Source organism: Aythya fuligula, chromosome 6 (assembly GCF_009819795.1).
Source record: "Aythya fuligula isolate bAytFul2 chromosome 6, bAytFul2.pri, whole genome shotgun sequence".
NCBI classification, from domain to species: domain Eukaryota; kingdom Metazoa; phylum Chordata; class Aves; order Anseriformes; family Anatidae; genus Aythya; species Aythya fuligula.
Genome location: NC_045564.1, coordinates 9,700,695 through 9,726,629, shown reverse-complemented (window position 1 = coordinate 9,726,629; position 25,935 = coordinate 9,700,695). Strand labels below are relative to the sequence as shown.

The following is a 25,935-nucleotide window of genomic DNA, read 5'->3' as shown; positions in this document are numbered from 1 at the left end:
AAAATAAATTCAAGAACAAAACAGTACAAGAACAAAAGCTATCTGGCTAATATGACTATCCAGTGCTTCGAAGTGAGGTGTGTCTTAGTCAAGTACTAAGTCAAGTATTGTGTATGTAATCACTTTTTTTTTTAAAGTACAGATTTGTTTGCCAAGAACTTTGTCCTGTAAAACTTCCTAGTGCTTTTTGGTGCCGTGCACTACAGCCTTTTCCATCAGAGTGACTCCTTTCTTGCTATGTGTGATGAAGGTACCTGTACACTTAATTTTCCCACCCTTGTTGGTCACCCTGTAATGTGAAATACAGCTTATCCTGGCAAGCATCGCCATAGTCTTCCCATGTCCATCCCCCTCCTTTTAAAGGAAGAAGTATAAAAGTTGTCTAGCCTGGAAATTGAATGGGATTAAAATAACAGGCCCAATGGCTTTAAAAGTGGATGCTTATTTTTATGCTTCCCATTGAAAGGCATTTGTGGTTAGTGCTTGCTCTGGCAGTTATTACTGCTGTCCTGTAATATGTAATTGTGGAATAAATTTACTTTTATTGAACACATTTATTATAAACATGGAATATTAAGCTAAAATGGAGCTACTGTAAATACATAAGCTGCTGGCTGTCTTAAATTCCCATAGTGTTTTTCTGAGGTAGTGCTTTCCACGAGAAACAAACGGCCATCAGCAGGGCTTATGGGCAGAAGCAGATTAAGTTTGTTCATCTGATAAAATGTGATTTATCGATGTCAGTTACACTAGCGTTTAGTTGTGTGTGCGTGGGGAGGTTTTGGTGATGGGGGCTGCAGGGAGGCCTCTGTGCACAGGGCCCTGGCACTGCCCCGTGTTTGAGGAAGGTGAGCAAGAGAGTGGTGTGGTGGTGCTGAGCTACCCGCTGGTGTGGAACCACCACAGCCACTTGTGCCACTTCCACTCTCTCTGTCCTTTTCCCTGCTAAAAGAGCTTTTTATAGGAACCGTGACTGCTGTAGGAGTTGGTTTAAATACATCTAATGTTTTTTGTTTCCTGATGTTCGTATTATTGCCTGGAGATGTTGGCTAGGATACTTCCTCATGTAAGTTTTTTTTCTGTTCTGTAGGAATTTCAGTAATAAACTATGGTGAGCACTGCTGGTGTTATAAAATACCTTATAAAACGGTTAGTCCGGGGAAGTGTTAATTGATGAACAAGAATGAGGCTGTGACAAGGAGAGTGTAAAGTACTGGACATGAAAAGTGTGTTCTCTCCTGCCTCTTAGTCAGAAGGACTTGCAGGGGCCTTTTAGCTTCCGTACGGGCAGATGCTGAACACCAGGACATGCACGAATAACATTAGTCTCGCTGCCATGCAACTTACAAAGCCTGAAATCTGGCAGGGGAGGGAGCAAGTGCAGAGTAGGGATGCTGGCAGTGCCGGATCAAGCAGGGTGCTGGGGTTCCCAGTTGTCTTTATGCTTGGTGTCCAAAACCAGATGGTGACAATTTTTGTGGTGTTTCTGAGCCTGTTTCCCTCTCCTGGAATTTTAAGCACTAAACAAATATTTTGACCTTGTGCTCACGTGAAGATTGCAAAAAATGAATTTAAAGAGAATCAGATTTCTCATGTGAATCAGATTTGTTATGTAAGCCTGGTGATGAAGCATTCATTTTCTCTTACTTAAAAATATCACGGTGGCCTTTGATGATAAGGAGAGCATGCCCTTTTGAAAGATTCAGTGTAGTGCATGCACAGCTTGGCCTTCCTAATAAATCATCATCTTATCAAGAGCCATCTTTGGCACTGGTTGCATTACGGCTAACAGTCTGTGCTTTTTGTAGGCAGAAGTCTCATCGTGGTCTGCAAAAGCAGCCAAATCAGTAATTGCCATGAACGTTTCCTTCAAAACGCTCTGTGTGCGTGCAGGGGAGGGGGTAAGCTTTGTGTAAACTCCACAGTTTTTCCCAGTAGTAAAATATAGGTTGTTTGTCCTTTCTGTTGTTTTTCAGTCAGCCATGAGCAGTCCAACTTCGGCTGAAAGCTGGTTTTTTTCAGTAAGTGGAAGAAAATTTAGTGCCCAATTCTTGTATTCCCATCTTTTGCCTGATTCAGGTTTTAACCGAGTGTTTTCTCATACTGAGACACTGAAAATAAATAGTCTTGGATGCGATTTTATGGGAAACCCATTTTTATTTAAATTAGTGGTAATTCGAGAAGACTGTTTTCATCTCCTCTAAACACACGATGCTTTTCTAACAGTGTTAAATGGTGAGGATCACCACGTTTCACAGGTAGTGTGTGCCTGGAGTCTTCCCTTTCATTATTTCGAGCGTTCCTTAGTAAAAAGCGGTGTCAAAGGCGCAGCGGTAACCCTATTCACAGCCTTCTGGGCAAGGGAGCAGCGATCAAATTGTTGATACCTCTGGACGTTTTCCAGGCCCTGCCTTAAAAACGGGCAGAGAGCAGTTCTCAGGCTAGATGAGATTTCCCGAAACGCATCCATTGTGCGGCGCGGAGCTATCTTTGTACTTGAAGTTTTAGGAGGTGGAGCTAGATGAGACGGTCTTACCTTGTATCTTGAACTTCTTGTAAGGAGCGTTTTTCCCTCAGGCCTCTGACTTTCTTGTCCTTATACTTGAATGGAGCTGCGCTAATGAGATTTTAGAGACCCAGCTGCCCCTGCCAAAGCAGCCTGACGCTGCACAAGAAGTTGACATATGAACGGCCCTTTGAACCAATGAAAGACAGCTCTGTCAGATCAGTTACTCTGGCAACAGTGTTTCTAATGGTGATTAGCTCAGAAATTGAGCACAATGAGGAGTTGGTTCATTATGGAGGCACAGTTCTTGGTTTCGGGGAGAGGGGGTGACCCGATGTGCCCGCCTCGAGTGCGTTCAGCCGGGTGGTGCTCACCCGTCCCCTGCCGCCTCTGTACTGCAGAGAGAGGATTTGGGCAGCTTCAGCTGTCAGAATCGCTCCAAGTTTCCTCTCCAACAGGGAATAACTTCTGTGTGCATGGCTGGGGCAGGGGAAGAAGTGGCGGTGGTCTGCATGCAGATGTGCGGGGCCGCGGGGAGCGTGCTGGCGCTGAGCAGGGCTTTCTGGCTCACGGGCTGCTGCAGTGCTGAGCTCTCCCGCTTAGCGTGGCTGTCCTTCCAATCAAGATGAAATAAATGAGCCGCTGCGAAGTTGGTAGGAGCTGCTTACAAAGGAGCAGTTTGACTAACAAAAAGTAGTGTTTGAGATGAAAGTGGCAGGGGGTGGGAAGGTTCGTTTTGTTTTGGTGAGCTAGGTCAGGCATGGAAGAAGAGGCATTCAAGTCGAGAGCTTTCTATCCAAACTTGAACATTTTATTCATCTCGCAGATCAGGAGTTTCACATGCTTTTGATTAACTAAACCTTACAGCAAAACACATACTCAAGTCATTCTAGTTTGTGAAATTAAATGTACACGTGCAACAGGGAGGCATCGGTCTTTCCTAACGACCGAATATTTGCTAAACATCAATTCTCCTGATTTGCAATTCTAAATATTCTTGGCATTTCCCTGTTTATTTGCAGAAAAGTTCTTGACTTCCCAAATCCATTTTGTTCAGCTTTTTTATATCTGGATAGATGGCTTCCAGGATCATCATCTCTGATAGTTTGAGTATGTGAATGCACAGAGAATACAGTTGATTTAAAAAAAAAAAAAAAAAAAAGTTAAAATGTTTGTCTTGATTATTTTTGGTCCCCGCCACACAGATTAAGTCGGTATTGATTTGGTTTAGAACCATCCCTTAGCAAATATACTTACGTTAAATTCAGAAGTGCTGAATAATTTTTTGGATTAGATGACACGTGAAAGCTCCAGGGCAAAAATATTTCTGCTTTCCTTTCTCTACTTCCTTTGTAGAACAGCTTTTTTTTTTTTAATTGTCTGGCTTTCTCTGGACAATGTTTCAATTACAGGCACTTCAACATTAATCTGAAGATACATAGTCTTAAACTGGCTAATGATGTACACAGGTTAGCTTCTGTTAACAGCAATAATTTGTGTGTATCCACAGCTTACATCGGGCATTCGTGAAGAACAATTCTTACTCTGTTTTCAGCAGAGGTCCCACATAGCCACTCAGTTGCCTAAACTGTTTTGTTGTTGTTGGGGAAAAAAATCATGCTTGTGGACATATCCTTGTCTAGGAATACTCCAACAAAGATGCTCGCAAGCCCGGTGTGAACCTATTTATAGTTGCAGTTGTGGAAACAAAGTGTGTTGGTTTAAGGATTTTTCCTAGCACCGAGTGGCTAATGAGTTGTCACTTTGAGTCCTGACAAAGACGTAATAACAGAAACAGGTGTGGAGGCCGAACGGGCAATATAGCTTGACTGTTCTCTGGATCCAGTGTTCTTGTAATTATGGTGTATTTCTCCTGCTACACAACCATTTAACTGTGTTTTTTTCCTCGCTAACTACTGTGTCTGAAGATCTCAGCAGCAGGAGTTAGCAGGTCTGTGGGGTTTTTAGTGCCAGCCATTTTAAGTTTTGTGTATTTCAGGGCTTTTTTCTCTAGAATAGAAGATGTAGAAAATGTGATTTTGCAGCAGCACTGCTGAGGAGATGTATGCTGAACCCCTTTTGTTGACTTCTGATAGGCAAGATTTAGGTTTCATCTCTTCTCTCAAGGTAGCTTTAGAAAGAGCACAGTAGGTCTTTTGACAGTCCGGCGATTGCCCCACAGATGATCAGTCACGTCTTTCATATGTTGCAAACTTTGAAGGGTCAGGGTACTCCTTTAGGTACTTCAGAAGCTCCTATCCCCGTAATATCCAAGGGCAAGTAGCCGCCAGCACTTGAATATTGAATGCAGTCTAATTATGGAGTGCCAGCTACATGACTGCACTGAAAGAAGCAAAAACTGTTTGGTGTCTCAAAGGAGAGCGGGTCGCCTAATGAAGGAGGGGGAGAGGCAGGAAGAATCGTGCTCTGGTGGGGCACATTAGGCTTGTTGCCGAAATGGAGGAAGAATTGGGAAGGTTTGGCAGCTCAGGTGGGGATTTCCATTAGGGGGCATGTCATCTCTCTAACAGAGGGAAAGGCTATGAAATTTGAGGATAAGAATGGTCTATTTTAGAATTTGTAACGCAATTTCAAGAAGGTAACGTTAGATCTTCCGCTGTAATTTTACCATTTTTGCAGCACACAGGATAATTTACCCTTTGTGTTGCTCTGTGTAAGCTTTGGAGTACAGTGTCCAGCTGCTTTGTGGGTTGCTCTTCACATTTCTAGCTATATGCTAATCTACATAATTCTATTTTGCCTTTTTTTTAAAAAAAAAAAAAATCTTGGCTCAGCTGTTGAACTCATCTTGCATCCTTTGTGGTTGTGTGTTTATGAGCTTTGCAGTTTGAGCTAGGGTGAACGGAGCAGCTGAGTGTCCCATCTTCCTCCTCTAGGAAGCAGGAACTCTCCTTTGCAGCCAAAATCGGCATTTCTGTTCAAATGGCACTGAAAGGAGATAATAAGAAAGTGTCTGCTTTTGTGGTACTTCAGCTAGCATTCAAGTAACCCATTTGAGCTGGTGAGTTCAGACTGTCGTGGTGGGTTTTCTACTGAATTCCTAGAGCAATAACTGGGCAAGATTTGCGTTGTGTCTCTTAACTGCGATGCTGCAAACACCTATATTCAGACTGAAGGCAAGAGATAAATATTTTCCTTGACTAATTACCTCTCCCATGTGAGAGCGGAAGCTTTTGCTGAGAAGGTAGTTTTCATTTGTGTGTGGTTTTAATTCAGTTTTGGTCTTAATTTAGGTCTTTACCACATGTGATGACAAATCTATGTGCATATGTTAAAATCTGACCTTAGGTTTGCTCTCTGCATTCACTAATGTGATCTAAAATATTTTTATGTATGGCTTTCCAGGCTCGAGATCAATAAACCAATGGTTCTGAAATGACAGAGTGCTACGATATTCCTCTGTAATTTAAACATGATTAGCTGATGAAGGTTATGATCAATATGGCAGGGGAAAATAAATTAATTAATATCATCCTTTCAGGATGATAAGGGGCCTATTGGAGGTGGGATGTAACTAATGAAGCTGCTTCTTCATATATACAAGCCATTTTTTATACAATGTATTTGCACTAAATCATCATTATGCCATCATTCATTTACATGAAAAACATAAGCCCGCAGACCAGTGTGTTATTAAAATTATATTTGAGAAGAAATTGTATGCTTATGCTGCTAAACAATATCTCTGCTTATGTTGCAATGTATTGAGTCAAAGCAATCATGGAATTTACATAATTATCTTCTTACATTCTCTGAATAATACAGATTGAATATTATTAGTTTAATCACAGCAAGTTTCTACGCAACTATGCCGAAGTCATTGCAATTCTGCCTCACTGACCTGTTTTGGTGGTGACAGTCCAAGTGACTATGGACTCCTTTGCAGAGTTTTAGTGCAGTCAAAATAAACCCATGACTTGATTTTGGAGTAATCAGTAAGTGTTAATGTGATCCAACATCAGTTGGTAAGCTCGAAGGAATTTGAAAGTTGGGGTTTGAATTTTGTATGTTTGGTTTGAATTAAAGTCCTGGTGTACTTCATACAAATTAAAGTCTCTAGCAGTCCTGAATTTCAATGAAGCTGATTTTTAGGTAGGAAAAGATCTTTTGATCTTGAAATATTTGAATGTTTAATGTGTGCAACGTAATTTTCACCCCCCAATTTTTTATTTAAAAAAAAAAAAAAAACAAAAAAAACAACATCCTGACATTTAAAAGTCTTGTCATTATCTGTCTTGTCATTATGCCGTCCATGCTTAGTTATACTGGCCTGTCCTGTGTCATATACCATGGCAGGAGTTAATATCTCATTGCCAAAGGTGGCTTGCAACCCTTCAACTCTCCTCAGTAGACATAGTCCATAGAAAATCCTGATTTTTCTCTGTGTGCCAGTAGATAGTTGTTTAAAAAATAACATCTAAATTGCAGCATGCAACTTTCCAAGTACAGGAAGATCTGAGCAGTATCCCTTGTGGTAAGGAAGGCAGAACTTGCTGGTTCTTAATGGCACAGAAAAACAACTGCATGCACCATCCATTACTTCAAGATTGCGTGGGGAAACCCCATGTATTGTAGCCTAAAAACATCCCTGCGCTACATCCAGTGGCACAGTGCATGCCTACTGTCTTTCCATTTTCCTGTAGATTGATGACTGAGGATAGGCTGTCAAACTGTGGAGGAATAAAAGGAATTGTATCTTCAGAATCTGCTGAATTTTCCTTCAGGGTCATATTTTGCCTTTTAATATCACATGGCTCTGTGCTCCCAAGTCTCTGCTGTCCATGTGGAACAAAAGGTGCTGCCCATGCCTTGCCTCCTTTGCCTCAGTTAGTTGTTTATAAAATCTTTATGAAAGTTGTGTAGTCAAAAATCACTTGATGAAGATCACTATGTGCACTACTAAATTTTGTTAGTGTTTTTAATTAACCATTGCACAAGTCTCTGTTTCTGAAGATGGAAATTTTATTTAATTTTTAATTTGTGAGCTAAGAAGGTGGGTGACAAATATAGCCTAAGGACTTCATTTTTAAAAATTCATGACTTAAAAATGCTTTTAGATCTTAACTAGTCCTTAACAGCAGAATGAGCTGGAATTCAAGAGTCTCTGAAATAGTTGGACTTATTTAAATTGAAAAGTTATAGGAGAGGTGTATGGATTTTGCTGCATTTCAGATCAGCTCTGTTTCCATTTGTTATTACAAGTGTGCTAACCTGTATATGGAGATACTAATGAATCTGAATAACGTTTCCATTTGGAAAATGCTGCTTTCCTTTAGGTGTTGTAGAAAACTTCTTATTAAATCGCAGAATAAATCTGGCATTTTTCCAGTGGTGCTAGTAGTGCTACATAATAAAAGCTAAAACTGGAAATCACATCTTCTTTTTGTAATTAGTTGAAATCGGGTGCAGTGTGCATCACAACTAATCCAGGTATTGTGTGTCAGGGACCCTCCCTGTTTTATTATTCCAATTGCTATTTCAAATTCAGTGAAATGCACTCAAACTGGATTGTGCTAGTGAGCATACTTCTTGTGTGAATTCCTGGTATTGCTTTTTGTAACTTGCGCACCTGTCTTCTCCCCTTCTGCTCCATGTTACTGGTTTAGTGGCGCTAACCCAGTGGATTGATAGTTCGGGGGCAATTTCATCCATGTGGAGAACAGAGGTGGAGTCTCATGTGGAGCATATTGTAGCAAACCAGCATCTGTCATCCTAATTGGATGTATTGCAGTCAGTTTTTGGAGCAGCCTTTGACAACGGAAAAACTGCTTAGTAGCCATGCCCTGTTTAGTATTTTGTGTATTCTGTCTATTTTTGACTTAACTTATTTTTCAGTGTAGTCTGTAGCTTATCTGCCCCTGTGTTTTGTTTCTTTCAGTTGCTCAGAAGATTGTTGCAACAAGGAAGAAACAGCAACTCTCGATTGGACCCTGCAAATCCCTACCGAACTCTCCAAGTCACTCATCTGTGTGTTCTGCCCAGGTTTCTGCTGTACATATCAGCCAGGTACAGGCTAAAATCAATGCTTGCCTGAAAAAGGAGCCGATAGGTTGCTTTTCATCTACTATATTTAATGCTATTGCTCTTTTTCTTGCTCGATAGGCAGTTGGTATGTTTGAAAGGTATCAGTGATCTGTAGTTTAAAGCAGCACTTTTAATTGTCTTGACTTTGTTTCAAGAAACTGCTGTGGTGAAGTAATTTGGCTTTAAAACCGTTTTTGATAGTTCTGATTATGCCCAGCAGCCTGCTGCTCTGAGTAGACCAATTGTTACAGTAGCAGGATTTGCTGTACTGCTTTTTAAAATTACCTCACAACGGTTTTGGTTATTGTTCTCATTCAGTTGTATGCTGAGAAATAATATCTGGTGTATCGCAGTGGTTGGCACAGTAGAATTTTACATCTGTTACCACTGTGTGTGGTTGTAATTGCCTGTCTCCGTTATGCTCAAGTGAAATGATTCCCTCTAATGGCCTAGTAGTATATGTTGCTAATGATTTGTACATATGCTCTTTAAAAAAAAAAAAAAAAAAAGCCTTTATGGCAGGAAAATCTGGTGGCCTTGATGCCGTAGATATGTTATTTTGGGAAACATTTAGTTAATACCAAAATTTGCCAATGTGCAGGTTTTTTTACCCACATACATTAATACTGTCTTCCATGTTTCACTGTGATAATCCTCCCTCAGTTTCTTTTTCTGTTGTCAGGTGATAAGCTATGCACATGTTCCCAGTTTGGGTATATGCTCATACCTGAGACCCTTGCAGCCAGGAGAACCACTGTGCTCTCTCTTGGTAGATGGATTTATAAGGCCATTGTACTGGCCCTTACAGTCTGCAGCCAGCACTGTGACCTAGCTTCCTGATATTCACTGGAGCAGACAGAAATGTCTGATACCACTAGCTTTTCTAGCATCTTTTTCAGTCTGAACTCAATAATATAAACTAGTAATGCTCCTTAAGGTTATGTCTTGAACAACCCATTTGACATTTTGTTCTATCTGTGGACTCTTCTCCCATGCTGAGTGTCTGCTTGTTGGCAAAAGCAGTATAGTGAAGAATTGTTCTATCTTTGTGGGAAAGGTATTTTTTTCCCCTCTCATTTCACATGTCAATGTCTTCTGGGAGCACTCTGTTTAGATTTATACCACAGGGTGAAGGTTCTGGTTCTGCTGTTCTTGTAGTTACTGGTCTCCTTTTGTGTCCTACTGGAAACTTTGACCATTGAGTTAACTCTACAGATACAGATGCCAGTTTGTTCTTAGCGTTCTTTGCTGTGAGATGTTCTGCCTTGAGCTCAGCCCAGATACCAGCCTCAGGCTGTGACTCTCACTTCTGCTGATTGTGCCCCAATACGGTGTTGAAGGTCAGATCCCTCTTTCTGTAAGAGGTACTAAGGCTTGTAACTCCTCTGAAGAACCACAGCACCTCATGGTGAAGTAACAAGCTCCTCACATGGAAGAAGTTCTTCTATTTCTTCACATATGTGACATTAAGAATGTTTCCTCTGCCACTTTCTTTCTGACCAGGTCATTGCCATAAGTACTTGGAAGTAGCCCAGTGTGTGAAATGTTTTTTTCCTGAACAAATTTCTCCAGACAGTTGTGTATGTTCATACTTCTGGACTGAGAAGACTTACGCTTTGTGTAGAGGCTGTCTTTGGACCCATCCTATTCAGTGGTGGAGGAGGAAAGTTACTGTAACAGAACTGTAGAGAATGAATGGCACCATTTCCAGTAGCGATCTTATTCTTGGATCCAATAAAGATCTCTTTTAATCTGATGATTGCATAGTTTTTCAAGATTTTCTAAAGAGGATAGGTGATACTTTGTACAACCCAGTTTTAGCCAGGTGCGTTTCTGTTCTGCATTTTCTTAAACCAGTTGAGGTCATCCTTTTTGTTGATGAAGCTCATTTGATTAAGGACATGAAACATCCAGGTCCTCACCATGTTCATACTCAAGTACAATTTTGATACCAGCAGCAAATATAAAATTCTATGTGAGCAATTCACCTAAAGAGTAAACTTGCCAGTGATAAGAACTACTTGGGAAAATCAAGGTAACTTGTGATAAGGATCCCTGAAATCTTTTTCAATAGGTATGAAATAATATTCTTCACCACCTTTACCAGCTGATGCAATTTTTTAACAGAAGCAATGGTAATTTTGACCAAAGATGTCTGTCTTGTGAGATTGATGTCAGCCTTAGACCATAAACCTGAGTCACCTATTGTCTTGGTGCCACACTTGGTCTGTATGACCTTGTTTAAGGAAAGGGAGCGGAATTCTTACTCTAGTTCTTGAAAGAACATTGCAACTGCAGTTCTGAGTTTAAGATAATCTTGGGGAAAATTTACCATCTCTGATCCTGACAAGAAGATTGTCTCATGTTCTTTAGAACATCTCTTTTGACATAACGATGTTTCAGTGAGGATTTCCCCCATGAATCAAAATGGTATCATTAGAGTGTGCTGTCACTTGCATTCTGCACAGGAGTTAAGGTTTTTTCAGAAGTCGTGGTTTTACAGATTACCTCATATAAAATGAGACGTTTCTTCTTCTCTGGTTGGATTACTTTGGTGCAAACTCTCCAGATGATTATGCAGTCAAGAACATAGGCAACAGAGAACAAAAACAATAGTGTCACCTACCTAGACTAGCCCTTAGCGTGTCTTGGGGAAAATTCTGAGGCTTTATACACACAGGGGCTTCTCCATATCACAGTTTCTGTTTTCAAACTGTGGAAGTGCTGTTAGCGTGTTTGGATGTGTATACACATGTCCAGTAGTCCTAAGTGATGAGCACCTAGGTTGCATTCCCTGATAGAAAATGCTCTCTGATATGTGTACGTTCAGGTGTCTATGTATTTCCACACAGTTTCACAGAATGAAATACTTCCTACTGCAGTTACCAAAAAAAAAAAGGAAATTTTTGATAGTCAGGGTCAATAACCCTAGATATAAGTACTTCACATCCATATGTCAGCTTTCAGGGCAATACAGAATGCATGCAAAAAATTTCTTTTCAAACCCAAGGATATCAGTGAGGATTATTCACCCTCAGGTCTTTCTGAGTGCTTCAGGAGGTAGATAGAGTTGTTGTTGAGGGGAAGATGTGTTAATTAATGAAGGCCTTCAGTCTTCAGTGTATTCCACCAAAGTTGAAGATGCACCAGAAAACCCCAGTGCGAAGTAGCCCAGCACCTGATATCCTGTTGAGTGGTTGCCTGGAGATGTGCCCATTTCCTTTGCAAAGCTTACACTGCTGTAAACATCGGAAAACCATGTGGCGCTTGATACCTTGCCGGCTCTCCTGGAATTCAGCTGTTTGAGTTCAGTGAGAGGGAACAGAAGTGGCAACATGTCCTTGCCACGTGTGCCAGCACTTTTCCACATGTGCCTGTGCTACATGTGCTCCACCATGATAGAGAGGGGCCTTAAATGCCACACCTTCCATGCTCTGAGTTTTAAAGTATTGCTTGGATGAGTATTGAGTGGTACCATGTAAAGTCAGCCCCCAAATCATTATACATGTGGAGTGCTGCCCAAAGAAATGTGTTCAATGGTGCAGCAGTGTTGTTCCCCTAGGGAGATGTGTTATGAAAGGTATGGAGCTTAATGTAATGTTAAATTCCTGCTCAGTTATGGCCAGCATACAAGCTTGCTCCCTGCTACCTGTTGCAAACTTGTAAAGATGCATTATTTATGTGTGCATTAGGCCTCTATAAAGTTTTTACTACAGCGAGACTGTCTAAATATGTAAATTAAACTATTAAAAGGAAAGCACAGTCTGCTTAATCATCCATTATTTTACTGTATATGAGACCTGATTATGGTAAACACTAAATAGTAGGGCACCATTATCTTATTTATAGTGGGGGTCATTTAGGATGAAATGTTTTGTTATATTTTGCACATCAGATTAAAGAAGAGAGATTACATTGCTTAGTCAGTTTTTCGTTCTGCTTTTTCATGTAAAACATAAGTTTATGCAAAACATAAACTTAGAAGTGAAAACTGTTTGATACCATTGGAGCATGCATCATACATTGTAATGCTTTTTATTTACACAACTATTTCTAATTTCTAATGTTTATTTAAAATAAGCAGTCTTTACATATTTGCATTCCTCTTCTTTCATGTGCACAGTAAACATGTGTATGAAAGGGCATTCTCCAGGCTTCACATGTTAAATTTCAGTGCATCTGTTACCGTACTTCCTCTTCCTTTCTTTATCCTCACAAGACCTTATTTATATTCCTATTAGTTTTTGTGGAGCCTACTTTTATCTCTTCCTTTCTAAGATATCTTAAAATTTCCATTTCAGACTTTATTGTTTAGATTTTCCAAATAGTAAAGCAGTTGCTGCAACTGTAGAATTGAAGCCTACTGTCACATTTTATTAATTAAAAGTCATTAGTGTTTTTTCTGAGATGATTTTTTTCTATGTGCCAGCTTATTTTTGCCAAGTTGTCTTAAGGTTGTCTTGGTGATCAGTCTTTGATAGGTCTAATAAGACAGATCTGCCTTTTCCCCCTCTTTTTCATAACACAGAAAAGGCAAAAACTCTTTAGGTGGGCAATTTCTTAATAGGTCCCAGAGGATGAGGTTAAATTGTCAGAATTACTTTCCCTTACTGTGGAGGGCTAGACATACTGAAATCTCTGGAATCATTTTTCTGGACCTGAGTTTGAAATCCAGTGTAAAATTTGTATTCCATGGCAACACAATCAAAGCTTTCTAGCTTTTGCTGAGGCAAGGACTAAAGAGTTTCATCTTCAATCCATCTTTGGATGTGTGCCTGTATATGACCAAGATCCCTTGAATAAATTGGATTCCCACCTATAGTGGTTTCAGATGAAAGACTGAGATAATAGGTCTTTCAAGAACAAAATTGTACACAAGTGGGCGAAGAAAAAATGTGTCCTGACTAGAGAACCTTCCATGGCTCTTCTGTATTTCTGCAGAAATGCACTTTTCCCTTCTTTCTTCAGGAACAGAAGGTACAGAGAGTGACTGTGTTCTGTCACAGAGTATGTAATCTCTGCTTTTGATCAAAGTTTGCTTTATTCCAACAGTTTCTAGGCTCCTTGAAGCTGTGGCAATCTCCTCTGTTTTAGATGTAGTACTTGCCACCTTCATTTTCTCCTCAAGCAGTGGTTAGAGATGATTTTTCTTGGAGGGTGTCCTGTTATATCTAGAGAGCAGAAAAATGTTGAATCCATTATGACTGGGTTACTTGTCAATGAGAAAAAAATCAGCTTTATTCTTCATTTAGTGTTTTCACTTGATGTTTTTACTATGTATGCTTTATGAATAATTTGGCAACACAAGATTTATATAAGGCAAATATTTTGCTGCCTTTGTATAACTGGTCAGTCTGGAACATGCCCCTAGCAAATCTGAGGATACGTCCAACTTCATTAATGCAGGGCACAACTGAGCTCCTGATGTGCAAGGTAAACTCACTGTTTTTTTCCTAATATAAGAAGAAATATGTAACAGTTGAAGTACATCCATGAAAGTGTGTGATCTGGCTTGATTCACTCCTTTTTTTTGCCATAGAACCTGTGGACAGTGTATACAGCGTTCTCTTTTTTAATAAGGTATCAACAGGAATCTCCTAAGTTTTAAGTTTTATGGTCCATATTGGCAGTATTTTCCTTTGAGGCAACTGTATTGAATGGACCCAGTTGGTCAAGTGACACCAGAGTGATGGGTTCATTTGAGTTCTTAAGCAGGTTACAGTGTAATGACAATATTCTACTAAATTTGTGCTTGCTGTCATGACCTTGTGTTCTTCTTACAGTGTCAGTCCACGTGGTAACCAAGCTTTAAGTGTATATAGATGCTAGAGTTCTTCTGTAAACGGAGTATTGGACGTTGATGCCAGGTGCATTCAGGAAATAGTGTATCTGAATAGCTTTCTGTAGTAGTGTGCTGAAGTTCACTGGCCACCATCCTTTTCCTAGCAGGAAGAAAGGATATGGTTGCACCGTGTACTTCCAGAAGTCTAGCACATTTTAGAATGGACACGATGCCTTAATGAGGACAGGAAAGTCCATCACCCAGGAAAGCCAACAGGGATGTATCTGTATAAATGCTGCTTCTACCGGGGCTAATAATTTCCCTACCAAGGTTCATTTGGTTGACTTCTGTCCCCATGGCCAAGACTGTGGTTAGAGCAGCGATGCGCAGAAGTGGCCCTTTGTACTGATAAATAAGGTATGTTCGTGTCTTGAGAGCAGTGGAAAAACTTGACTGAAAAGGTAATGTTAAGGCGTGTGATGTCCCTGAGGGGAATTAGAGTGCTAATTCGTTTGGTTTTGACTGCCACAAATGTGGTTTGTCTATGGTTAGCAAATGAGTTTATATTTATTATATGTTAGATTACATGTGCTGTACAGATTCACTGACTTGATTTTTAAGGCTTTGGATTCTAAATTCTGTGAATTTAAGTTACTTGCTACATGCCCTAAATTCGCTACTTCACTGCAGTGAGCTTGTTACTAAATGCTTGCATACAGATTGCAGGAAGTTGCTTTCTACAATCTAATATGGCAAGGTCACTGGACTCTTACTTGATGCAAACAACCTGACAGAGACCACTCACCATGCTTTATTTCCTTCAGAGTATTAGGCTCAGATGTTACCAAGGATATGCTTTCCAAGTGCTTGTCTGGTTGCATTTTTCATTGTTTCTGTCTGCGCAGGCTATAACTTGGGAGTCATGTCAGAGCTTGTTCTGGTCAAACCCACTCTCTCTATTCAGGTGTTTCATAGCAGCTAAGTGGATTTATTTGCTAATTACTGGTAGTCTTGGTAAGAGTTAGAGCTTGCTTAGTATTGGTATTCAGTGCTTTCATGCTGTGGAAGCTTTGAATTTTTTTTTCCTTTTAAGTCTTTTATTGAAATAGTTTTTTGTTTTGTTTTCCAAATGGTATATTTTAAAACCACTTCAGAATTTTATTACAAAGTTGATAGTCTGGTAGAGGTACACATGTGTGAAGAGAAACATTGCCAGCAGGACTTCTTTTATAGAAGTTCGTATCTGAGCATCTGTCTTTGGGGACTAGAAAGCCCAACATGTATGTCTCTTTGTTCAGCAGTTACTCCTTGAGAATAGATCGCTTCAAAATCCATGAAGTAGTACTTCAGTGGAATAAATATAAAACGTGTATTAGATAAGAAAATATTAAAAAGGTAAAGTTTCATGGAATCCTTAAAGTCCGCTGTCTGGTAAGTGAGTATGTAGGGCAGGAATCTGTATTGTTATATTTGATTTATGTGGCAAGGTTGTGTTGAGGAGACGGAGTGGGAGAGCAGCATGGTGGAGCTGAGCCGCCCTTTGGTGTTAAAACACCACGGTCCTTTCTGGTGCCCAGCAGGAGGGCACAATTTGGGATAAGGATGATAAGTAGGAGAGTTAACATGCAAAATGTGGACTGGACACTGCTGTAGTGTAGTAACTGTGCAGAATTTGTTGTAAGATGTTGAAGGGACAAAAGGTGGAGTGTGTGTAAGCTGTCCACCTTTGTTGTGATGTCACGTTGACTTTGTGTGGAATTATTTTGCTGATGGAAATGAAGTCTGTGGATACAGCATGATAAATGCTGTTGAATGTGTATTTTAATGATAATTCCTAATTGTGCTTTTCACAGAGGTGAGGGGTGGCCTGTATTGTGTGTATGTGGTGAGACTGGCGATGGGGGCTGCAGGGAGGCCTCTGTGCGCAGAGCCCCGGTGCTGCCCCATGTGCGAGCAGAGCCAGCTCCAGCCTGCGAGGTCGGTGCAGGAGGAGGGCAGGAGAGAGGCCCCTGGTGGAGCAGGCTGTCCCCCTGCAGCCCACGGGTCCCATGGCGGGGCAGGTCTCCATGCTGCAGCCCCTGGAGGAGGCCGGCTGGAGCAGGCGGCCAGGACCCAAAGGAGGCTGTGACCCACAGAGAGCCCCGGTGGAGAGGAGCCCTGGGCACAGTGTGGTGTTAAACCACCACGGTTATCTGCTTCTAGTTGACAGCTGTATGTCTTCACCTTTTAAAGTTGATCAATATTATTATGAAACAGAACATAGAACAGAACACACTCCCCCCCCCTTTTTTTTTTTTTTTTTAGAGTTCATGGTTCCAATCCTGTAATCAGTGTACCTGTATTTTAGTCCATCCTTCTTGCTGTTTTCCTGTCTCTTCTGTATTAGAGGCTTCTAAATTTTTGAGACATAAGCTTAATGTGATCTTTCTTCTTCCGTTGTTTTCATTGTGTATTGTCATCTTTTTTCCCCCCTCTTCCCTTGAGCCTTTCAGCTGCATGGTTTTAATCTTAAATGTGTTCAACCTGTTCGGTTCCCAGTGTTGGTTGCTTGCTTGGATTTCCTACTCCCTCGTTCCCTCACACATTTGGTTTTGTCATGGCAAAGTGGACAGTGGGTCCTCACCATTCTGACCCAAATGCAATTCCTTTAGACCAGTTTCTTACTCCATTGACTTAGGTCTTCATTTCTAATGCTAGTCTATTGTGGCTAAGTTTTCAGATCTCCTCCTTGTAGACCTTTCATCAGCCATGGTCCTTCCTGTGTTTCTTCTGAGGGGTGATAGCCGGCTATCACAGATTCCAAGTGTCTTCTTGCAAGTACTGACATTCTTGTCCATTTGGTGTGTTACTTGCAGTCTCAGCATGAAGTCTTAGAGAAAAGGGGAAGTGAATGTGGTGTAGATTAAGGTCAGCTCTTCCCAGGTAGTCCTGCTCATCACTCATTATTACTCACTGTTAGGACACTAAAAATGATAATTCCAGTTCTTGTTCTTTCATCATCTTTGGTTTATACGCTTGGTCCATCTGCAAATTCTGCTTGCTACTTCTTTGTACTTGAAAGTGTTGTTGGAAAAACTTGGTCAAAATGGTCTGTTATTTCCAGTATGGCTATCTCTGGCTTCCTTTGATTCAGTCAGAGTGAAAGGGAGATTAAATTTAATATCCTTTTCGTAATACTTCAGGGGGAAAAGAGAACAATTTTCTCCATTAAAAAAAGTTGATTTGGAAGACTGTAAGTCGTATCTTATCACATAGAGATGAAGAAGAACATGTGGTTTCAGAAGTGATGTTCCTGGATTTCTGGCTGCATTGACCTGCCCTTTAGTCCAAGCATGAGTTTCTTGACTTGTGCCTCTTCTTTTTTTACCATCCTCTTCGTGAATTTTAAAAGAAAAAATAAAATTGTAAATGCAAGAAGAAACTTCAACTGGATGATGTAAAGAAGGATTGTCTTCTACCTGGATCTCCTTCAGAGGTCTCATTTTGATGGCTCACCACTGCCTGTGTTGTGTGAGGTCCATACAGTGACCTCTAACGTGTGTGTCACGGGAGGTCCTGGTCCTGCTGATGCCTCTCAAGCAGAGTGCCCCTGCATGGCAGCTTTGTGTGCATGTGTAAGGTCAGTCACTGGTGGAGGAGCAGTGCTGAAGAGGAAACACTGGAGTCCCTTATTTTCCTGTTAAGCAACTTCACCTGGTGAATTCCTAGCTACAGCAACTAAAATTAGTTGCCTTATGTCATGGGAGAACCTTTCCCCAAGGCATCCCACAAATACCCTGTTTTATCCTCTTTCCTCACCTCTTTTAGACAATTTGACTACTTCAAAGATACTCTTGCACCTTCTCACAAGTGTTACAGACCTTTATTTCTCCCCTCGTAAGTTACCTGTGAGTTGTTGTCCAAAACCTGTGCACGCTGCTGCTCTCCTGTTGAGCTTTTCTTCAAAGGCATACAGAACTTTCAGTCTTTGCCTTGCATCAGTCCCTTCTCAACGTATGCAGTATACCCTCAAAGGATAAACATGCACCTGATTAAAAAAAAAAAAGTGCTTTTGTGCTTCCAGACCGTCTGCATCATTTTTAGTACTCCTTTATTATAGCTAATAAAAATCAAGACTTTAATCACGTTTTGGTACTTTCCAATCTGTCTGTTTTTTCACTTCCCTGCTATTAGTTGCTTGTTGCATCAATTCATTAATTGGTTTATAGGCTTACTGAGTGACTATTTCATTTCTCATGAGACTATGATGTAACTTTACATTTTTGACTATTTTGAATAAATTGGAACGTCTTCCTTTAGATTCTGTATCCCTGTACTAATGGATTTCATGGCTTCAGCAAATGTCTCAATTACCTACTACCACCATAGGTGTTCACAACATTGTTTTTTTTTAATTTTCTTGATTACTTCTCAGTGGACTGATGATTCCAGACTAGGATTTAGTCCAGTTACGCAGTTCTATTGCACTAGGTATTTTTTCTTAGGTTTGAGGCAGAATTTGGGCTACCAGTTTTGAAGTAGAAAAATAGAATTTACAGCTTTTCCCTAGCGTTTTACTTAACTTTTACATTAGTGAAACAAATGAAATTGTCGTTCTACATAATATACCCATAACTGGATATAAACAATGTGCCTACCACATTTATTCAGCATATTTTATAAGGGAGATAAAAATATCCATCAGCAAATACCTAAGTTTTCAAAAATTAAGGCTATGGAGAAAAAAAATTATGTATGTATGAAGGCTTGGAAAGGAAATGGGTGGAGAAGTGGCAGTAGGGCAGGCCTGCTGTGTTCCTGAGCTTAGGCTGCTATTTGTAGGTATCAGGGCTAAATAAGACAGCTGTGGATTGCAATTTCTTGAAAGCAGTGTATCACTGTTTAAAACTAACTTTAATCCTTGCAGACCAGTAATGGAGGAGGGAGTTTAAGTGATTACTCCTCCTCTGTCCCATCAACTCCAAGCACCAGCCAGAAGGAGCTACGGATTGATGTTCCTCCCACTGCCAACACACCAACTCCTGTCCGTAAACAGTCCAAGCGCCGATCCAACCTCTTCACGGTGAGTGAGCCCAGGAAGAGACTATTGCTGTGTTTTTAGTAGTGCTCTGTGGTGATGGCCTGAACTTCAACCTGGTTGAGTTGAGCTGGTCTAATCCAGACAGGAGTGGTGAGACGGATCTGTAGGCTTGAAAACAAAAGCATTTTAGAATTACAACGGGGCTTAAACAGAGACTAAGTACGGTGATGGTGACATGTCCATACTGGGAATTTCAGTGGTTGAATTCTGGAGCCTTTGTCTGAATTGAATTCTGAGGTCTGTCTAGATTCCCAGGTTTGGCAGCCTTCCTATCATCAGTAATCAAAGACAAAGCTGCGTCTCTGCTCCTAAACCCTGCCTGTGTGCTGAATAATACTGCTGACTCAGGGCTTCCTTGTGAAGTTTCCAGTGTTTATAGAGAGGTCACAGTGTTTAGCGTGGGAATTCCACTGGGTACTGGAAAGTAACCACCCCTTGCTAATTTTGTTACTATACAGTCTCAATGCACTTATATTTTTCCAGGGCTAAAAGATATGATGGAGATTAAAATGACTTTTTCTTCCCAGACCATGTGATTTTTGCAGAGGAAAAAAAAGTTACTGAATAGAAAGTGTGACTGGTCCACTATGATCGATCTTTGGTATGCACAATTGCTTTGGGAAATAATGAAGCCTTGAGGGATGATTCCCTTATTTTAGCAGTCTTGCTGAAAGCTTTGTGATATTTTTTTGATACTCCCCTAACAAATCCTTATAACAAACACAAATGGTGATGGTAGCTATACATCAGTTGCATTTAGAAAGCCATGTCTTCCCAGTCATCATAAAAAGTTCGTACTTTGTATTCTAAAGATGACCCCATGTTTACTTCCCAAAGCTAGCTAGCTCCTCAGTTTTATCCAGGAAACACTTACAAAAATGTTTTTTAAAAAAAAGTTTTGCAATCTAAACAAAATCTGTCTTTCAGCCTTTAGTAAGTAAAAAGTTTTGTTATAGTTATGGATTGCTGAGTGACAGCACAGAGTCCCGTAGACCACCCTTGGTGTGTCCATCTTGTCAGTGATATTTTGATTTAAAACTGTACCTCTTCAAACTCCTATGAAGTAATTAAAATGATGCATTTTTGTTCCAGGAGTTTTAACAACAAAAATGCAAAAGTGTCATGCGAAAGCTTGTCAAATTTTGACACTGACATTTTGTAGCAATTGTGAGGATTTTTCCCCTCTGTTTGCGGGAATAGTGGCTCCTGTTGAGGAGTACTCATGAGTTATTAACTCCACTAGATGTCAGTGTCATCCTAGAAACTGCGAGCGCAGTCATAAATCTGGGAAGAGAGCCGAGACCACTCCAGCGTCTGTCAAAAGCATTTGCCGACCGTTTCCTGTCTTAAGTATGCATAAAACGCTGTGAGGGCTGTTTAGATGTTGTTGACATTTGGAAAACTGGGGGTGATTTATATTTGAGTAGGTGTAAATTTGAGAAAGTGAATAAAGAGAAACACATACATCTACAGTCGAGGCAAAGGTCTGAGGAGAATATGAAATCAGCTGTGTTTGCTATAAACAGGCTAAACTGGCTGGTTTGCGATAGCTGATAGCACAGGGAGAACCAAATTTTCTAATACAGAGGATATTGGCAGTTGTCTTAATGCCAAATAACTGGGGAAAAATTAAGGGAAAAATAAGTGGTGCGGGGAAAAAAACCGTCTCTTCAGAAGTATTTCTGTCTTTTAAGATCTGGTCACATTGAATGCAGTGCAAAGAGTTGCCTTGTAATCCCTGTCCTGAAATACTTTAATACCAACCCTGCTCTAAAAGGTTTCATACCATATCAACCAAGTTGTAGCGCAGAATTATTTAATTGAATAAATAGATGACTAGTATTTCCTGTCTAGTTATGAAAAGAGAGGGAAATCAAAAATACTTTAGCTGTTTTTTTTTGCTGTGCTTGTTTCCTAGCTTGTTACTTGCTTATGACTTTATTGCTTACGTTTGTTTAATTGCAAATTGACCCTTGTTATGTAGCATAGGTAATAGGTTTATTTTTCTCCATGAAGATCTTCCAGTGTTAGAAGAAAAATTGGTTAAGCAGAGAACAGATGTGATTTTTTTTCTTAAATCTATGACAGATTTTGAATTGGAATAGGGTTGAGAATTTTAAATGTTTGTGTTTCAGTGCACTGTATGCAGTATGTGATCTTTTCAACTGTTGGATATTCATGTTTTCTGTCAAGCTATCGTAGCAATAGCTGACTTTCTACTAGGGCTTTAAAATAGATCAAATAAAGCAGAAGGGTAAATGTCTTGTTTTGTGCACTGCACAAACAGGAACAACTAAATAGTATTGTGTAGCACAGGTGAGGATTCACACTTGAGCAATGCACTGATTGTAACTACTTGTCGGATTATGTATGGGGCGAATGAACATGAGGTGCAGTAAGATGCATCTCCTTTCTCATATTCAATACTACCTGTCTTACATTATTGCAGATTTGTGAGAGTGTCTCTTCTTAAAAGTTAGAGTTCATTTTATCTCAGTATATTGGAGATCAGTATTTGTACTTTTTGGGGCTCTCTGGACTGTTGAGACAGGATTCTGGTGGTGCCCAAACCCAGCTGCTGTATCATTCTGGGTCTGAAGCAATCTTGTTTCACAGTCCTGATTGGAGTAAGGTAAAAATAAAATAAATCTGCATATGGCTTGTAATGCAAAGGGAAAACGGGTCAAATGATATTCATGCAGCTTTGTTCTGTTGTGTTTTTTTTGGACTTTCTCTGGTTTACTTTAATGAAGCTTTAAATAGAACTACTTAATTTGTAAACATGACATCAGAAAAAGTCCTAGCAAATATTGATACACAATGGTTTAAATTTTTTTAGTCTCCTGGATATAAGATGAAAGATGTGCGTTATGGATAGGTGCAAAACTATGAAAGAGCAGGTTATCTATCAATTTTACTATTTTTTTTGTTTGTTTTTAAGCAGTGGAACCAGATAAAATTCTCCCCTTGAAAATTGTATGTATTCTGTAATTATCAGCAGCTAAGACAGAATTTGCTTAATATACATTCCTATATTTCTGTACTTTTAGCACTTGGCAATATTTTGTATATAGGTATTTCCCTTCTATCTGCAGTGTTCTTTCCTGATGCGGTTACTTGTATGGAATACAAAATGTGATGATTTAAAAACAAAATAAAAATTAGTGCATAGGTATTTATCCCTTTCAGAGATGGGATCCTTTCTTTTTAAAAGTCAAATAAAAAGAAACATTCAAGTTGACAACTTCCCTCCCAAGGATTTGGCTACCTTCACTGAGTTTCTTTAAAATGTCACTTAGGGACGCTTTGCGCTATTGAAGTATTGTTTTGTGTTTTATTATTGGGAAGTGGCACTTTCAGATTCAGAAATCTGTCTTGAAGGAAGAGGAACAATAGTTATCTTGAACATCGGATTTCACCCCTCCCACTTGTTTTGCTTTCTTTCATTTATTCTTTGTTTAATTCCCTGGCATGTCATTCCATTGCCCCTAACCATAGTAACTAGTGATAGGAGCCTACTCCCGGCAGAGCCAGGAAAAGCACGGCTTCCCTGCTGGGTAAATGTGTTGCTTAGAACGGTGTTACTTGAAGTCTTCCTCTGGGCTTTCTTCCCTCCCCTTCCCTCCCCTCGCCTCCTAAGGCAACTGCTTTGGGCATTTTCCTCCTTCCATCCCTCCGCCCGCTGAATGCTAGAATACGGAAAACGGGTATTAGCTATCCACGATTCTGATCGCTCCCCGGATCCCGGTGTCTTTCAAACATCCCTTTTATACTGCAAATCAAACCCAGTATCTTGTAGCACCCTGGTTTTCATTAACTTTCCATTGTGGTACTGGACATCGCAAATGTATTCGTTTCATATATCATCTGGGATTTGAAAAGCGCATGAAAATGTTTTCCCATTTTCAATATTGTGTGAGTAATGTTCCTATTGAAAAGTAATGGAGTGAAGTTGTCACTTGTCAGTTCAGTTATTAAGGAGGATGACTCTCAGCTCCTTTTTTTTTTTTTTTTTTTTTTAAATAAAATAAATCTGTCAAAATGATTATACTTGTGCGTTCTTTCACAATAATGGACCAGAATCTGAATGACTTCTTAAAATTCCTGTAGAGTCATGAAGTAGGCACAGAGAGCTTACTCCTCAGGGCACTCCTATCTTTTAAATTTCCTTATTCTGGCTTTGTGTCATTTTAAACATTGGTTTAATTTTCCTTATGCTGATATTTATTTACTGTGTGCAGAAAACTTTTTTTCAACATCAATTGCTACCTTGTCTTGAAATTCCAACTTTCTAACCGTCCAAAAGCAGAGAAAGAGTTAAAATCAATATGATCGAAGACCGCATCATAAAATCACATTTCTAAATAGCTGATAGCCTTTCTAAAAATCACACAAATCTGTTAAAAATGTACAAGTGTATGTATCAGATTTTTAAACGAGAAACTGGAACCTTCATTCTTCTTTGGATCTGCTATTGGAAACTTCAAAAATGTGTCTTCTGATCTGCTGAGTCTTCAGGCAGTGAAATTTTAACTCTTTAAACCTAAATCCCATTTCAAACAAGTGGATGGTTAAAAATTAGAGAGAGTATGTGGGTATTTGGAGTATTCAAATTTTGGGACAGTCATGTACTCGTGTAGGTTCTTCCCCTCCTGCTTTGTGTCTGTATTTATGTTTCAAAATACTTTTTAATTGCTTTTAAAAAATAAAAAATAAAATTGTCTTCTGTGTGAATAGCTACCTTTAACGGAGCACAAACTTTTTCTTTTTCCTCTGCAGTCTCGGAAAGGGAGTGACCCAGACAAAGAGAAGAAGGTCCTGGAGAGCAGAACAGATAGCATTGGAAGCGGTCGTGCAATCCCAATTAAACAGGTATGCCGAAACACTTTTTTTGCTTTCCGTAGTTGGAGACACACCTCGGGTCTTAAGCGCTCTGATGCCGAGCCTGTGCGCCAAGATTTGTTTGATGTGCTCCGGTGATGAATGTGGAAGTCACTCACTTGACATCAATTAGGAGAGGTTCCTATGTGTATTAAAATAGGATCATTAGAATAAGAAGAGGGAAAATGTGACAACAGGCCTAATGAAGTGCAGTCTGCCGGCCTGCATATGGAGCGCGTTTCTAGGCTGAGCTGGCTTCAAAGCCTGCCTTTGTAGAGCGGGCTTTGATTGGGCCGTGTGCTGCCCGTCGACAGGGGTAAATCAGCGCGCTGTACAAGAGCCCCTTGTGATCGCAGAAATAGCCTGATGTGGCCCTAATTTGCTATTGCAGACGGACATCTGAACACAGTTTCAGGCTGGTTTGTAACAACGAGGCAATTAGTTGTGATAATCATAGCCGGTGTGTCAGCTGTGCACTCTTGTTTGTAATTTGCTAATGAAGGAATTGTAACTTTGATTAGGTTCAGTTTCATTTAGACCTTATTATATAAGAGAACATTTACAGCTGTAATGTGTGGCCTTAATTAAACTTCCTCATTACACAACAGGACTTGAATTCAAGGATTTGTTTTGGTCTGTTTTACTAGCCTAGATGCACTTTCATTAGCCCGGAAACTGAATGCTAAATTGTAGCTCTGAACGCTCCTTTGAAAGGCAAAAGCAATACTGGAATCTAATGCAAAGTGTTTGGGTAAATGAGATCATTTACTTTTTCAAATTAAATTACACTGAATTCATGCAGTTACGAACACCGCACTAAGCATTTGTATGGGATGCTTTACAAATAGTTTCTGCAATAGCGTTCGCAAGTATTTGCTTTCATGCGAGTTACTGTGCTGTAGACAGCAAGAGTGCCAAGTGAAGGGAGCTCATTTTCTTCCTGCAGTCTTTTCCAGTCTCCTTTGGTTGCTTTCCTACCTTCCAGAGGCTCACTTTGCCTCCTCCTGGCATGTTCCCAAGCCTTTCCTCAGTCAGTGCCTCTTCTCGTCAAGTGGCCACAGCTCTCCTGTTGGTGTTGCTTTTGTGTGTTTGGGGGGCTTCTTCACGTTATTTTTTTGTCGGGAATGAGGGGAAATGGCTTTGTACTCTTAATTATTTGTAGTGATTTCCTTTCTAAAGGCAGTTAAAAAGACCTTTTGGGACCGTCATGCAGCAAAAGCACAGTCATGTCTATGAAATCTTTAGCAGACAAATTTTAATCAAATGCTGCAATTCAGAATAGCAGTTTGAAACCAGATAAGCTCAGTATTTGGCTCTGTGTTCAGAGGAGGAGATTGCAGGCATGTAAAACAAGCTACAATTTTTTCTACAGCTTTTGTGTCCTATGGAGATGGGTTAGACAGGCTGGAATTCTTTTGGGTAATGCTAATTAAACAAAACAGTCTGTGGATACAGCTGAGGATAAAAAAAAAAAAATCAGCCAGAGGAGCTGACTTTTTCCAATATTTATTCAAGATGTACACACTGTTCTTTTCTAAAATGGTGTTGTATGAAATTAATTTGATTAAAAACGCCCTTGTAGGACAGGTAAGATGGGCAATGCGAGTGTGATCACAGTATAATGCAATGGAATGAGATATC

At 40.0% G+C, this 25,935-nt stretch overlaps 1 protein-coding gene across 7 annotated transcripts in view; it reads left to right on the top strand.

Moving 5' to 3' along the window:
- The window catches only part of AGAP1 (ArfGAP with GTPase domain, ankyrin repeat and PH domain 1), a 345,403-nt gene that overhangs the window by 145,998 nt on the left and 173,470 nt on the right, over window positions 1–25,935 (top strand). For 6 of the 7 annotated variants that reach the window (XM_032190230.1, XM_032190227.1, XM_032190225.1 and 3 more), the window contains 3 exons: window positions 8,406–8,533; window positions 19,240–19,395; window positions 24,193–24,285. In XM_032190230.1, coding sequence (XP_032046121.1) covers window positions 8,406–8,533; window positions 19,240–19,395; window positions 24,193–24,285 — 377 coding nt within the window. The remainder of the gene's footprint in view (window positions 1–8,405; window positions 8,534–19,239; window positions 19,396–24,192; window positions 24,286–25,935) is intronic. The other variant, XM_032190228.1, reaches the window with a different exon arrangement.